General features: G+C 21.5%; 1 protein-coding gene across 1 annotated transcript in view; it reads left to right on the forward strand.

The window, feature by feature from the left end:
* Positions 1–2,268: 2,268 nt before the first annotated feature.
* The window catches only part of LOC129619263 (calmodulin), a 64,126-nt gene continuing 51,380 nt past the window's right edge, over positions 2,269–15,014 (forward strand). Inside the window, exons 1-2 of the mRNA XM_055534433.1 lie at positions 2,269–2,479; positions 3,466–3,761. Of these exons, the coding sequence (XP_055390408.1) occupies positions 3,759–3,761 (3 nt within the window). The 5' untranslated portion in view covers positions 2,269–2,479; positions 3,466–3,758. The remainder of the gene's footprint in view (positions 2,480–3,465; positions 3,762–15,014) is intronic.

Raw genomic sequence — 15,014 nt, forward strand, 5'->3', positions numbered from 1 at the left:
TGACATTTTAGAAGAGTTTTCCTATTTCTTATTTCTTCCATAAGGTTGAGCTTAAGTCTTTATCCTCTCTTAACTTTGAATTGTTATTTCTCAAAAATGCTTGTGGGTACAATAAGAAAAAATTATTATTTATGCATGTCTCATTTTTCTATTCAAAATTTAATAAATTATACATAAAAGAAAAGATTACGTATTGCATAAATATGTACTTATATACATACGCGCATACATATGCATATATATATTATTATAAATTTAGTGTTATATAATCGTACACGACCTATATAACATTTATGTTTTATTAGATTTGAAATATGAAATACAATTAGGGCATCATTACAACTTATTATATTTACAAAGTACAAACGTAAATACGCAAGTATGTATGTATGTACCTTGAAGTGTATGTAAATAGTTTTCACCAGCTATCTTATGCATAAGCTTAAGTATTTATGTATGAAAATTTAAGTAATTAATTACAAGAAATATCAGAAACTAATCATAATTATGACTTTATAATAAATTATTTTAAAGATAATTAACTTAATGAATATTATTAACGTCTATATAGGATTTCAATTTAAAAATTTGAAGGAAATTTGTTATCAAATTCCGAATTATGATATTTATTTTTAAGTTTTCAAAATTAGCTAATTTTCAGAAAGAAATATTCCCTAGTTAATCCCTAGTTTGAAAAATGCAATAAAATGATGTTACTACACAATTCAGCTGGTAAGTTATAATTGCTGAATTGCCTATATATTAAAATACTATCAGCATAATTTTGTAGTCAAGTGGTTTGCCAACTTTTTTATAAATTTCGTGTGCGCTTACATGTACTAAATAATAATTATTCTTATGTTTATGCTACATTAAAGTGCAAATTATATGTAATTCATTTAAAAATATTATTTTTCTAAGTAAAACAATAAAATTCAATATTTTATTTAAAAGTTATAAAAAAATAATCTTTTTTTAACATTTATGTGAAACTTACTTACGCTTATCTTATCTTTTATCAGTGAGTCAACTCAAAATGAAATTGTTAACCAAAATGATAATTTTTACGAAAATGTTATCTAACTATCGAAAGATAGTTGTGAAAGTGATCAAGCAATATAGAAAAAGTATTTCACTTCATAGTGTGTAGCATTCATTAATTTTATAACATCTGAAAAGAAAAACAACAACAAGTTTTTATATGGCACAGAAAAGAAAAAAAAAAGCACGTATCATTCATAAATTTCTTTATGATACGTAATTAATTGCAGACAGAAATCTTCTGGTCCCAATAGATAGCACACTAGATGGGTAATACAAGAATTTAACTGCATGCAATTGTAGATATTCGATCCAAATACAAATTCAATTTTTCGTATAAAATATTTTATAAAAAATGTCAATGAATAATACCAATATAATACACGTATGCAATTTTTCATAACATTATAATAGCTCGTGTAACACTAGAGTTATTCATATTTGTATGAAATGAAACTATCAGAATATCAATAATTATCAATGTCATACAAAAATTTCTGCAAAAGAGTATGAAATCACAATATTAACCATATGCAAATCATACAATCTGAAATAAATTGTATTAGCGAACTCATAGTAGGTAATTCGATTTTTTCTCTTTATTATTTTTAATACGAAATCTGCAAAAATCTTAATAAATAAATTTCGTTCGGTTATCTCTCAAGTTAAGTCTCACTAATTCAAAAGAAAAAAAAATAATTTGCAGCAATAACAATCTCACAACACTACTCAATAAAAATTCCATGCCAAAATATTTTCACTCTTTACTTTATTTTGTTTTTTGAAATTTCCATTTATCTCATTTCTTAGCGTTAAAAAAATTTTTTTACTAGTTTTCTTTAACTTTAATTTTCTTCTCATTTTTTGCAGATTTGCAGAACCAACACCACCAACACTAAAAAAACAACAAAAGTTTTAATGAGCAGCAAAGAAACTAGCATAGCAGTTTTTCAATTATAATTTTTTCCTTCTCTTTCTTCTTCTTTTCGTTTCATTTTACATTATTTCGTTCGTTTTTTTCGTTATAAAATTTCACATATTCATTTTGACAACAGCATTTTTTTATTCTTTCTTTCTTACAGCTAAATATATGAGTCTGTATATATATCTGCATATTATTAAAATTCATACATTTGTATATATGTATGTAAAAAAAATTTGCGATTCGCTTTAAAACGAACGAAAACAGAAGGAAAAAAAAAGTTGTCTAATCTAAAGAAAATTTTTAAAAAATCAGTTACAATTGAAAAGCCTACGTCAACGGTATCGGACAAATAGTAGCGGATAAAAAAAAGTATTTAAGAGTTTATAAAAAAAATTTTTTTAAGAAAATTATAACCAAAAAAAGAGGATTTATTTTTTTTATTTAGTGTAAAAAAATTACAAGGAAAATTTTTACATTTCACACACACAAACCCCGTTTTATAAATTTCAAAAAGTAATTTGGTTTTCTTTTAAATATTTTTATTAAATTTTTTTTAGAATTTAGAAGTGAAAAATTTTTATAATTCCCCTTTTTTTTCCCTAATTTAATACAAACAAGCAAAAAAAGAAAAACGTAAAGTAAGCAAAAAATATTACGCATACACAGAGGAAAAATATCCTAGTAAAAGAAATACAAAAGTTGTCAAAAAAAATTAAAATTTTTGTACTTAGCTACCTGCTTGCAACTTTTTAAAAGTTTTAATTTTAATAATAAAAATAATTCATTTATAGGATTTTGGTTTTTTTTTTTACTGTATATAATAAATAATTAAAATTTAAAAATATAATAAAAAGGGAAATTTTAAAAATTGCAACAATTTCACAGAGAAAAAAAATGTATAACAGTTAAAGTAAAAAAATATTCCGTTTAAAAAAAAGAATTAAGAAAAACTTACTAAAATCCTACTTTTAATCGCAAAATAATTAAACAAATTTGATTATTAAAACAAAAGTTTAATTAAAAAAAAAGAAACAAACATTTTTATAAAAACAAGTGTGATTGTTTGTCATTTTTAATAGAAAAAGAGAAAAAATCCTTAAATTTCCATTTAAAATCTAAAATATTTAGAAATAAAACCTGTACAAGATTTTTACATGATATATATTTTAAATTTATATATGTATAACAGTATAATATAATTTTATATATATGAATAACATAAATTCATATTTATATATGTATGTATTACAGTTCAAATTTTTTTGCCTATTCAATTCTCATTTTTATACCTTCTTATTAAATTCAGATTTGTATAACAAACAAAAAAAAATTTTAGTGATTAAGTTGTCGAGTAATTTGTTGTCATACCCAGTAGTTTAAGAAATTAAAAATTTTTTTTTCTCATTCTATAATTTAATTTTTATAAAATTTGTATAAAAAAAAATTTTAATCTCAAATTTTTTTTTCTCTTTAAATTTTTCAATTTTTTTTTTTTAAAGGAAAATAATTTTAAAAAATTAAGAATTGTGTTTTTTAAAACACAAATTTCTGATTTAATTGATTGATTAAGAGTGTGTCTTCGTGGAGAAGTTGATTTTTTTTTGAATTTGAAAAAAAAAAGAATTTATAAAAAAAAAATTTCGGTGGTGGAGAGCAGTTAACAAAAAGAAGCAGAAATACAACAACACATTAGCAACAAAAATTTTATATTAGAAAAAAAAAGGATTTAAAAAAATCTTTAAATTTTTAAATTAAAAAACCAAAAACAAATCAACAAATTTTTAGATAAAAAATGGTAAATATTATTTTTAAATATTTTTATATTTTTTATTTTAATTACAATATAAAAATGCGAACATTTTTCTTTTGGTGGGGATTGTGGGACAAGCTGTTATTTTTTCATACATCTTGTTCCGTTGCCTTATTTTCAGGTTTTAATCAAATTCCTGTAATTTTAATTTTATTGACATAAAATGAATATCACGCTCTCAATTTCAAGATTTATAATAGAATTATAGAAACGCAAGGACATATGTGGTCCAGATTGCCTGCTCCTAGCTTAAAAATAGCAGCAATACGATATTTAATACACAGTCAAACTTATAGTTGCAATTGGTGTGAGAGAACTGAGTTAATTGGTATAGTTAAGATGTAGTATTGTTGCAATATCAAAAGTAAATCTAAAATAAAATTTAAAATTATCTATGTAATGCTTAGTAACCAATACCTTAATTCTAACTAAAATCTGAAAAATGTCTTTGTAATTTTGTATGAAATTGTTTTATTAAAATCGTTACATAAAAATTCTTATTACTCACACATTTTACTTTATCTAATTAGTAGGGTTATATATTAGCGCGCAGCTACTTATTGTACAAGTAGAAATTTACTTATTGTAATAGTGGTAGCTATTTATTGTACTAGTGATAGCTACTTGTTGTACTAGAAGTACTACCTTTTAATTTGCAATAATATATTTGTATTATAAGATTTTTGTACAAATACTTTATTCGTCTCATAATTTTCACAGTAATTTTATTGCCAACTTTATTACTGTACAAGCAATAGTTAATGTGATAAAAGTAACAAAAGAACCAACGATATTAAAATACAAAAAACAAAGATGATACTTTCTACTTGAAACAGTTAAAAAAAAATTTTTTTTTTATACACATAACCTCGAAAAGGCAAAAAAAAATAACAGAAAAAAAAGCGAGGCAATATGTTTTTGTATATTCTGGTCTATGTTGTACATATGTATGAATGTATGTAAATTTGTATGATATACAAATTTACCAACATGCATACATATTTTATACACTTAATTATTCTGTATTCATAGGTGTATCTTCATTTAGCATATCACATCATCTCTTTCTAGAAAATATACATACATATAAAACATATATTTTTTTGGGGCTTCTTTCCTTTTACGCCAAAAAAAAAAAAACGAAAAACGCAAAATTTAAAATGAAATGAAAAAATTTCTGTTAAAATTTTTTTTTAAAAAATGAGGACAGTTAATTTGTTTTTGAAATATTTAAATTTTACAATATTAATTTCTCTCCCAATTCACAAGGTTTTGTTATTTTACATTCATCAAACTACTATCATAACATTAAAAATATACAATACGTAAATACAGTCATAGAGGATGGTTTGTGTATACCAATAAGAAATATAATTATTGCTTACATATAAAAAAATAATGGTCTCATCTTAATATTGTTGAACTGTTGAATTAAAATTGAACTTAAATTTTATATTCTGACAACGAAATAAAATGAGGTTATGAGAATATCTTAAATATAATAGCAATTAGATTTGGAAGTTTTTGTTATAACAATACGAAAAATTTTAAATTTAATATTAAAAACTCTTAGCACACACGATATAGATCTCAAATTCCCGTTTTTTTTTTTAATTTGTTTCCACGATAACAATGTTGTGTGTGTGTGTGTTGGCAATAAATTTCTCTCAAATTAATTTTTAATCATTTAAATATTTAATTTTTCTGATAAAATAGGAGAAGAAAATATTTTGTAAACCATTCAAAAATAATTTTTTTATTTTTTTTTTATTTTGGTTGTCATTCATCGTAAGATGTCTCTGTTTGTTAGGTTAACATTAAAGGTACAAAACATAGTAACACAATACACATATCACAACACATACATATGTAAATGTAATTATAATTTGTCTTATTTTTATTTTTAATATAAAAAAATTCAATGTAACATTAAAATTTTTGAAGCTACTGCTGCTGGCTGTTAAGGTGTGTTTTATATGCAGCCGAACATACATATGTACATACAAACACGTACACAATATATTGTATGCTTAAAAAAAAATATGTAACATTACCTTTGAATATTTTTTTTGTTACTTTTTGTTTTTTGCTATTTCTGTTCTGTCTTCAACTTTTTTTTTTTTTTGTTGTTTCGTGTTTTTTTCTTCTTTTCGCTATTCTGATTCACAAAAGTATTAAAACGACGTTTTTTCTTGTTGTTGTTTCTTGTTTTTCAATTCTGTTCTGTTTTTCATATTCTTCGTCACCTGCCTGATGAGATTCGTTGAATCTTCGTGAAAGAACCCGATTACTTAACGAATACAATTTTGCCGCATTGCGGGTAATTTTTGTTTCTGTTTTTTTTTTCTTGTATTTAGTTTTTTTTTTTTTATTTTCTGGTTTTCGTTTTTATTTTTTTTATTTTTTTTTTCATTGTGTATTTTCTGTACTAATGTACAAATGTGTATACATACGTACATATTTATTATATATATAGTGAGTACGTTCGAATTTTAAGGTTATGTATACAAAGTTGAACATAATACATAATATCATACTCTGTTGTTTTTTTTTTTCGTTCGTTCTTCTTATTGTTATAAATTGTATATTTATTTAGTGAATATGTGTTATAATAATAAGAATGTGCCATGCCAGTACCTTGTGTAGTTTTTATATTGTACATATATACATATGTATGTATTTATGTATAAACTAACAATATAATATTATATGATTGTTGTATATTAATTATTTTGCATGAAAATTTTTTTATATCCTCCTATAATGTTTTCTTTCCTAGATTTATACAATAGTACATACAATATCTACATAGTATACATAACATTCATATATAGTATAATTATATTATTTTCTATTGAAAAGTAGAAAACAAAATAAAAAACAGAAAAGAAAAATAAATATTTGTCTGTTGAACTTCGAATCTATTTCATTTTTTTTATAGTTATAAATTTTTAGTAGGTATTTTTTTTTTAATTTTGCTCAAAAATAATTTTATTTTTAAAAAAAAATTGAAGTTAATAATTTTTTTAATTTTTAAATTAATTTTTTTTTTGTTACGGAAATGCCTTTTAAACACATAAATTAGTTTGAAAATTTCGTGACACCAAAATTACCTACTCAATATAAGAGAAATTCATAATATAACAGGAATTTGATTCACAATAGTAACTTGAGCAATCATTATTCATGTTAATCTGAATTCTGAATTTTTACTAAGGTAATTTCTGTTTTTACTTTTCATGAGTGAAGCAATTCAATAAAATGGATTTTTGAAATTATGTAAAAAAATTTTAAAATTTCATCCCAATAATTTTAAACTATATATACTTAATTAATTAATTTCTCACATTTACAATGATGACATATCAATGCGGATGTACTTACATATAATATGTAAAAAAATTTAGTTTTGAATGTAAAATAAAAGTGTTAAAGTATTTATGAAAAATAACATAACCTCATTTCTTACTTTTATTTTCGGATTTAAATAGCTTTTTCCTAATTCTTATATTAATAATCACAATACTTTATTATTATTTTTATATACTAATCACGTAATAAATCTGGTTTCATTTCTAAATTTAAATAAAATGTAAAAAAAAACGAGGGCAGTGTTAACGCAAGTTAATGTGCAATTTGAAGTGTAAACGTGTAAAATATGAAATAAGTTTGACTTTAGTATTTGGATTTGTACATGATTTTCGCATTGTATTTTGATTTCTTTATGTCAAATTTATTTTCAATTCTTCTACAAAATATTCAACTCCATTTATGTACTGAACAAAAAAAAAATTCTTTTAGAAGTTTGAAATTACCTCATTTTTAGTTGACAGCATAAATTGAATACTTATGGTTATGACAAATTATCGATTTTAATTTAACCCTGTTTGAGATTGTGTTACTCATATTAAACCATATCAATACTACAAAATATTTTTATTGTACATATTTTTATTAATATTAACAAAAAGGCAGGCATTTGAAATAAAATGTGAACATATACCTAAAATATATATAATAAACAAAAGAAAATAAAGAAAACTGATGATTTAAGAATAAAATATTGATGATTTCATTTCCTTTAGAATTAAAAAAAAAAACAAATACAATAAAAGAATGCGAAATGGAAAAAAATGTGAATAAAAAATTACTTATGGCTTGATTATTGTTATTTTTTGCTTGGCTGGTTGGGTTTTTTTTTTTAAATACATTCACATTGGTTTTTAATTTCAAGTTGGTTTCAAGAAGAACAAAAAAAAAAACCCAAAAAATGACGGAGGCTTTGTATTTATGTTTGTATTTCATTCTAATGACAACCATATTTTAGCTTATGAACAAAAAAACGAGAATATTTTGAATTAAAGATGGTTGGATTTTGTGATAGTTACTCAAAAAAAAAAAATGTAAAATTAAAAATTTTTTAAGTTTCAATAAAAATTTTTATGTCGAGTAGGTAGGTAATTATTACTTTTATGTACTTTACTTCAGTTACTAGGTTACAATCTTAAATACTCAGTTGTTATACATCGTAATTACTTAATATTAATCAGAAATACTAAATTATAATTACTGTAATTACTAGATCGTAATTTTTTATTTTTTATTTGAATAACTAATTGAATTTTTTCATTAGAATTCATACACACTTACTCACTGTCTTTATAATACAAATTTCTTTTATTTTTGCAAAAGTTAAAGCAATTAATAAAAATTTATATAAAAATTTTCGTTTTTTCATTTAAATTAAAAATTTTCAAATGAAAAACAAAATATTTTAAATAACCATACTTTGGTACCTATAGTCGGGCCACTTATATAAAATTCAATTTAATTTTGAAGTACTTTTTAAAAATTTTCTGCTTTAAAATCTTATTTCCATGATTATAGTTAATAAAAATAATTTACAGTTTAAATTAATTTAATTAGTGTTGCAATTAATTAATTTATCACTACAAGTTAACTATAAGTACTTACTTACTTAATCATAAATTTTATGAAAAAGTACTTAAAAATTTTTGTAACCAATTGTTCTTATTCAATTACTCTGTGTTAAATTTTTAATTATAAAAGAAAAAACAAATGTGACAATTCAAAATAATAAAAGAAATTTTTGTAATCAGCAATTCAATAAATTTCTAAATTAATTTTTAAATACAAAAATCAATTCGTTTTAATTTCCATAACAAATTAGAAAGTAATTAAAAAACAAAATCAATTAGATACTTAAATACTAAAAAATGAAAACTTAAAAGACAAAAAATATCGCTAAATTCTTACTTGTACTAGAAATTTTTTAAATATTTCAATTACTTGCTTACTTAATATGCAAATACAAAAAAAAATTTTTTTTAATTTATAAAATAGTTATGGGTCTTCCATAAAACATTTTTAAATACATAGATATTTTTTTTTCTCTACTTTTTACTTATTTACACTTTTTCCATATTTTTTTTTTTATTTTTGTATTTTTTTTTTTTAGCTTCTAATTAAATTATCTTGTCATGTAAATATTTATATCTGTTTTTATTAAAATATTTATTCCATATAATCATATTAATTTAATTAGTAACTAAGTAGATACTGGGTATAAAAGGTGTGTGTATTTATTCATCCACAAGTAATTACTTATAGGAGAACGTATAACGAAAACAAAAAAAAAATAGAGAAATTTCGTAATAAGACAATCACACATAAGTACAAACGTACTCAATTTGTTATCTGAAATGTTTAGTAAATAGTTACAGTTGCGTAATTTTTCTCGTATATTTTTAGTACTCAATTAATATTAAGTACTTATATCTTTAGTACCAAGTAAATGCTTCATAGTAAATTCTTTTAAACTCATTCAAAGCAAAAATTTTTTAAAACTTTTTTCTTAATCAGAGTTTGATGTAAAATTTTTTATTTTAAATTAAAGATTTGTACTCAAAAACGTGTAACTTAAAGTAAATACTCAATGTTGTTTACTCAAAATATGAGTTTTACATTTTGAGTTAAAAATATTTTATATTTATTTTAAATTGTACTTCATTTTTTAAGTCTTGTCGTTTTCCCTAAATTTTCGAATTACAACTTACTTGTCCGATTGAGAGAAAAAGTTCATTTAAATTTATTCATTTGCACTTAAACTGCTTAATAATTATTAAAAACAAAAATTATTGGATCAAATACAAATTTTTAATACAAAGAGTGTTGTTTTACGAATTATTTTTTCTCGTTAATTTCTACCTAAAATTACCGAATTTTTTTTTACATTTTATTCTCTCTCTTACAAAAATAGCGAGAAATTTAAAATATTAATTTTATTTAATTATCCTAATAATTTTATTCCAAATACAGATAATTTTTTTTAATTAACAATTACTTAATAAAATATAAAATAAATTTTAAAATGAAATTAAAAATTTATAATTTTTAAATATTTTCAAATGAATTCATATTTCATTCAAAAAATATTTTAAAACATCCGCAGGATATAAAAAATTTAATTTTAATGGTTTTTGTAATTAATTTTTTATAGCAAAATAAATAATACAAATAAGAAGTATGAAATTATAAAATATATATTTTATTTTATTAAATTTATGAATGCAATTATTATGTAGCGTTCGGTCCATGCATCCGTACAAAAAAGAAAAACAAATCACCTTCCGTATTTTAATTATGAAATGAAATTTTTAATGTTTTATTAAATACTTACATACATTAATTTTTATTATTTGTGATACTAAAATATAAATATTTTAAAGTAAATATCCGTTCTTCGCAATCACGTATATTTTATATATACTTTAATTATATAATTAATTAATTATTACTTTATATATAAGTGTTTATTTATAAATTCATTAAGCAATTACGATATTATGTAAATATCGTGAGTACGATATTATTGCGATATTTATAATGTAGTAAATGATTACCATATTAGGTAAAAAAATTTACTAAAATTAAAGTGTTATATTCAATAATAAATATGATTTCTGTTAAAATTCTTGAACTTTATGATCTCATAACAGGAGCTTGAATGTTATCTAATATGTAACATAAATTTTTAACGTTTTTTTTTAATGTTTGTACTTGCGATTATGAGAGTAGTAATTATAATTTACGGTTAAATAAATAAAAACTAACGATAATTTCAATTTTCGACCTTATTAAAAATTTGATTGGTTTTTTAAGGAACTGTTGCAAAATTAAAAAATTTCTGTTGAAATAAAAATCACAATAAAATGTCATGTCAGTAATTTTGATTTAATTTTGTTTCACTTTTAGTTTTTCTCTCATATTCAAATTAATTTTGAATAACTTTCGATTTACAGTTTTGAAAAATTAAAATAAGAAATTATTTTGATTTTTACAGCTTGAATTTAATTTGACATTATTATGTTGCATAACATTAAATTCAAAACCATTCTGTAGGATTCCGACTGTAGGATTCTAAAATTTTCAGTCATACAATGTTATTACATTTATATATTTCACATTTTAATCATAATAAATGATAAGTGTGTTGCGGTGAGTTTTCTATTAAAATATCATTAAAGTGCGTGTATAATTGCACGTGTATTGCTAGCCTTGTTTTTTCTACAATCTATACTAAGTATGACTAAAGTTTTTCTTTTTTTTCTGAAATATTATATCATATGACCTTTTTAACCTGCTGAAGGCATAAAAATCTGAAAATGAAAAAAAAATTATGAAGTCATAATATCGATTTTTTATTTGCGTTTTTTTTTCTCTCTCTCTCTCTATCTTAAAATATTGAAAAATGATACAGAAAAAATAAAACATTCACTTTTTATATTCACTTATTTATTTTGAATTTTAATTTAAGATTAAAAAAAATATAATATGTACTTATAAAAATTAATTCGTGACATCTTTGAATACATTTTATTACGTACTCAAATTAAAAATCAAACAATAAATGGAAGAGATAGCGAGTGGTGAGCGAGATAGAGAGTGTAACGTGATGGAGAGAAGGGAAAAGAGAAATAAATTTTTTATATGAAATTTATAAAAATAATAATGAATCTATTTAAAATAATAAAAAAAAAGTAAATATGAAAATAAAATTTCTTTTAAAAATTTTCGAATTTTCCACTTACTTTTGCTATTTTTTCTTCTTCTTATTTTTTCTTAATAAGCAAGTTTAAAATGAAATATGTTGACATTGGCAGAAATTACTGTCGAAATAAATAGCTTTCTCATGATAGATAGGTAAATTTATTTGAATTATTAATATATTTTCATGTTTAAATATTTAATTTAAATAAAAAAAAAAACGTAAAGAAAATAAGAAAAATAAATAAGAAGAATTTGACCGAAAAAAAAAATTGTTTTTTCAATTTGTGTACGTACATTCGCGCAAATGAAAGTTTTTATTAATATTTTTTTGTACTGCCATTACTTGTTATTGTAGAATAAATTGTTATGTCTTAAAATACTTGTAGAATTTTTGTAGATATAAGTACAAATTTAGTAATGATAAAAGTTAGCAACTAAAAATTTTCAGTTAATTGAAAATTATTTAATTATTGTTATGATAGTAACATCAATTTTCTCATGTACCTTGTACAATTAATTAATTTAATATTTAATTAAAAATAGTAATTAATATAAGAATAATAATAATTTAAATGTTGCTAGTTATAAAATATTTCGTCAATAACACTATAAAATATACTTATTATGAATGGAATAGGTACTGTCATGCTATTATTGTGTCATAATTTTTGATATTCTAAAATTATAATTTTTTTTTCTGAGTGAAACACGTACAAATACATTAAAGTTGCAATTGAACACTAAGTATTAGATTTGGATTAAAGAAACCTCAGGCATTTGTCAAAAAAAAAATAACTGCATAGTATTTATATAAAGCAATTAATTTGTTTTTAACAAATGTTTCCAAGAAATGTTATGATTACTAATTGCTCCTACTCTATGCTAACAAAATTTATGAATTTGTTTACATAAATTTTTGTTTTTTACATTCATTGCGATTATCGGCAAAATTGTTCGATTTCTATGGGAATTTCTGGTATTCTTTTATAATATTGTACATTGATGACAATGGAAAACACTCTTGTTCTAAAACTATCCAAATTCAATAAGAGTCAAAATTTTTTCTATGTGTTTTAACCTTTACACACCACAGCCCCTTCCTTAATTTGATGGTATTTTTGTTGGTTCATATTTTAAGGAAATTTCTTTATATTATAAATGCATGTTTGTATACTTTATTCTCACAAAACCAGCTGCCATCTAAAAAAAATTTTTTTTTTTCTCATTAAAGATCAACTTGCGTAATAAAAAGCAACGAAATAAACAACAATTCTTCGCAATTTTAACTTGACTTCCATATGGTCTTTTACATAGCATTTCTTAATTCTCACATATAAAGTTACTCACACACAAACTTGATATATAGGAAGAAAGTATGTGCATATATTATTAATAGTTTGTAGCAAGCACCACCTTCTACATCTTTTTGATAATTTCTTTAAATGAAATTATAATGACCAGGTGTTACGACCTAGAAAATTTCATAAGTGGTAAAAGATAATTTTTTATTGCTTATATGAATGTTTGTTGCAAGATGGTACTTACCTTCATTCTGTGTAGTGTGTAAATAATCACTCTTATTATACTCTGTGAAGTGTTATGTACACGTGCCTCGGAATGTTTAAACATAATACTTTCATATAACATTCACACATTCATGTTCAATATCATTTATATTTACATAATTTTTGAAGGAGAAAAAAATATTTGTATAAAAGTTATTTTCTTGACTTTATTTTGGGTTAATTTGCTGCTATAAGAAAAAAATTAATTTTTAATGGTGATAATTTTTTGTTTTTTTATTGAATTTAATAATTTCAAGGTTAAAAGTATTTAAAAATCGATAGTTTTAAGAAATTGAGAATTTAAGAAAAATTTTTTTAAACCTTATTAAATAAATAGTATGTATGTATGAATTGAAAAATTTTAATATATTATTTGTGTTCCCTGTTACTTATTGGTAGGCGAAATTAATCCTCTGCGAATAAAGAGTTATTTGGGAAACCTGATATTCAATTAATTTTCAAAATTAAATTAGCGACAAAAAATTCTACTATATACGTACATTTGTCACAACAAATCACACAATAGTTTAGCAACATTTAGTACTTTACCATTTCTCTAGCTTGGAAATATGTCAGTGTTGCAGCAAATAAGCGAGAGCATAATATTATTGAGTACATTATTTAAAAATCTACTTCGAAGTAAGAGAGAAAATTACATGAATGTCATCGTTATATTAAAATAGTAATAATTACTTGTAAGTTGCATCTTATTAATTTCGAGAGTGAATTACAGGAATTTGATTAGATTTTTTTATTCTTTTAATTAAATTACTGACTTTTTTTAAAAAATATTTATTAAAATTTATATATGAATAAATTTTAAAATTAATTTCTATATACTTAAGGTAAGTATTAAAATAAGATTTTTTATAATTAAAATACCTTGACAACACTTATTTCATAATTCCTTCTCTAATTTTTAATTTTTACATTTTCTCAATATAAGCAAATCCCTTTAATGAAATTATTAAATTCACAATAGTCAATTATATTCTGTAATAAATAAATTACATATATTATGAAATATCTTAAACATATTTCATTGCATTATTCAAAATAAAATTTCTTTTGTTCTTTTATCTTGCATAGAATTTTATAATTGTATAACAGTTTTGCCATTCAATTGTTTATTTATAAAAAATATTCTTATAAATAGATTCTAACTATATTTACATACTTACTTATTGTGTACAATTCTGATATTTATCAGATAAGTTTACCTTAAATATAAATTAAGTATATTATTGTTTTTTTTTTGTTATATTTTATATTTCTATAATTTAATTACAATTCCATTTTACAATACTTAATATTTAACATTAAATTTCTTAACCAATTCTGCCATTATTGTTTATTTTAAATTTTCGTTTACAATAATTACTTTAATTTTCTTATAAATAATATTAGACAATTACTTACTTAATAATAAAGAGAATAAAGAAAGAAAATTCTATTGAATTTAAAAATAATACAAAGAGAAATTTTTTTTTAATTTATTATAAACTGTTATATTTACTTAAATATTACGTTTTTTTATTTTTAAACAATTGGTAATAACTAGATTTTTTAAAATAAACATTTTTTTTTTTGTTTTGATGTCATA

The sequence above is a fragment of the Condylostylus longicornis genome, unplaced genomic scaffold, assembly GCF_029603195.1.
Source record: "Condylostylus longicornis isolate FDR11 unplaced genomic scaffold, ASM2960319v2 ptg000011l, whole genome shotgun sequence".
Taxonomy (NCBI): Eukaryota; Metazoa; Arthropoda; class Insecta; order Diptera; family Dolichopodidae; genus Condylostylus; species Condylostylus longicornis.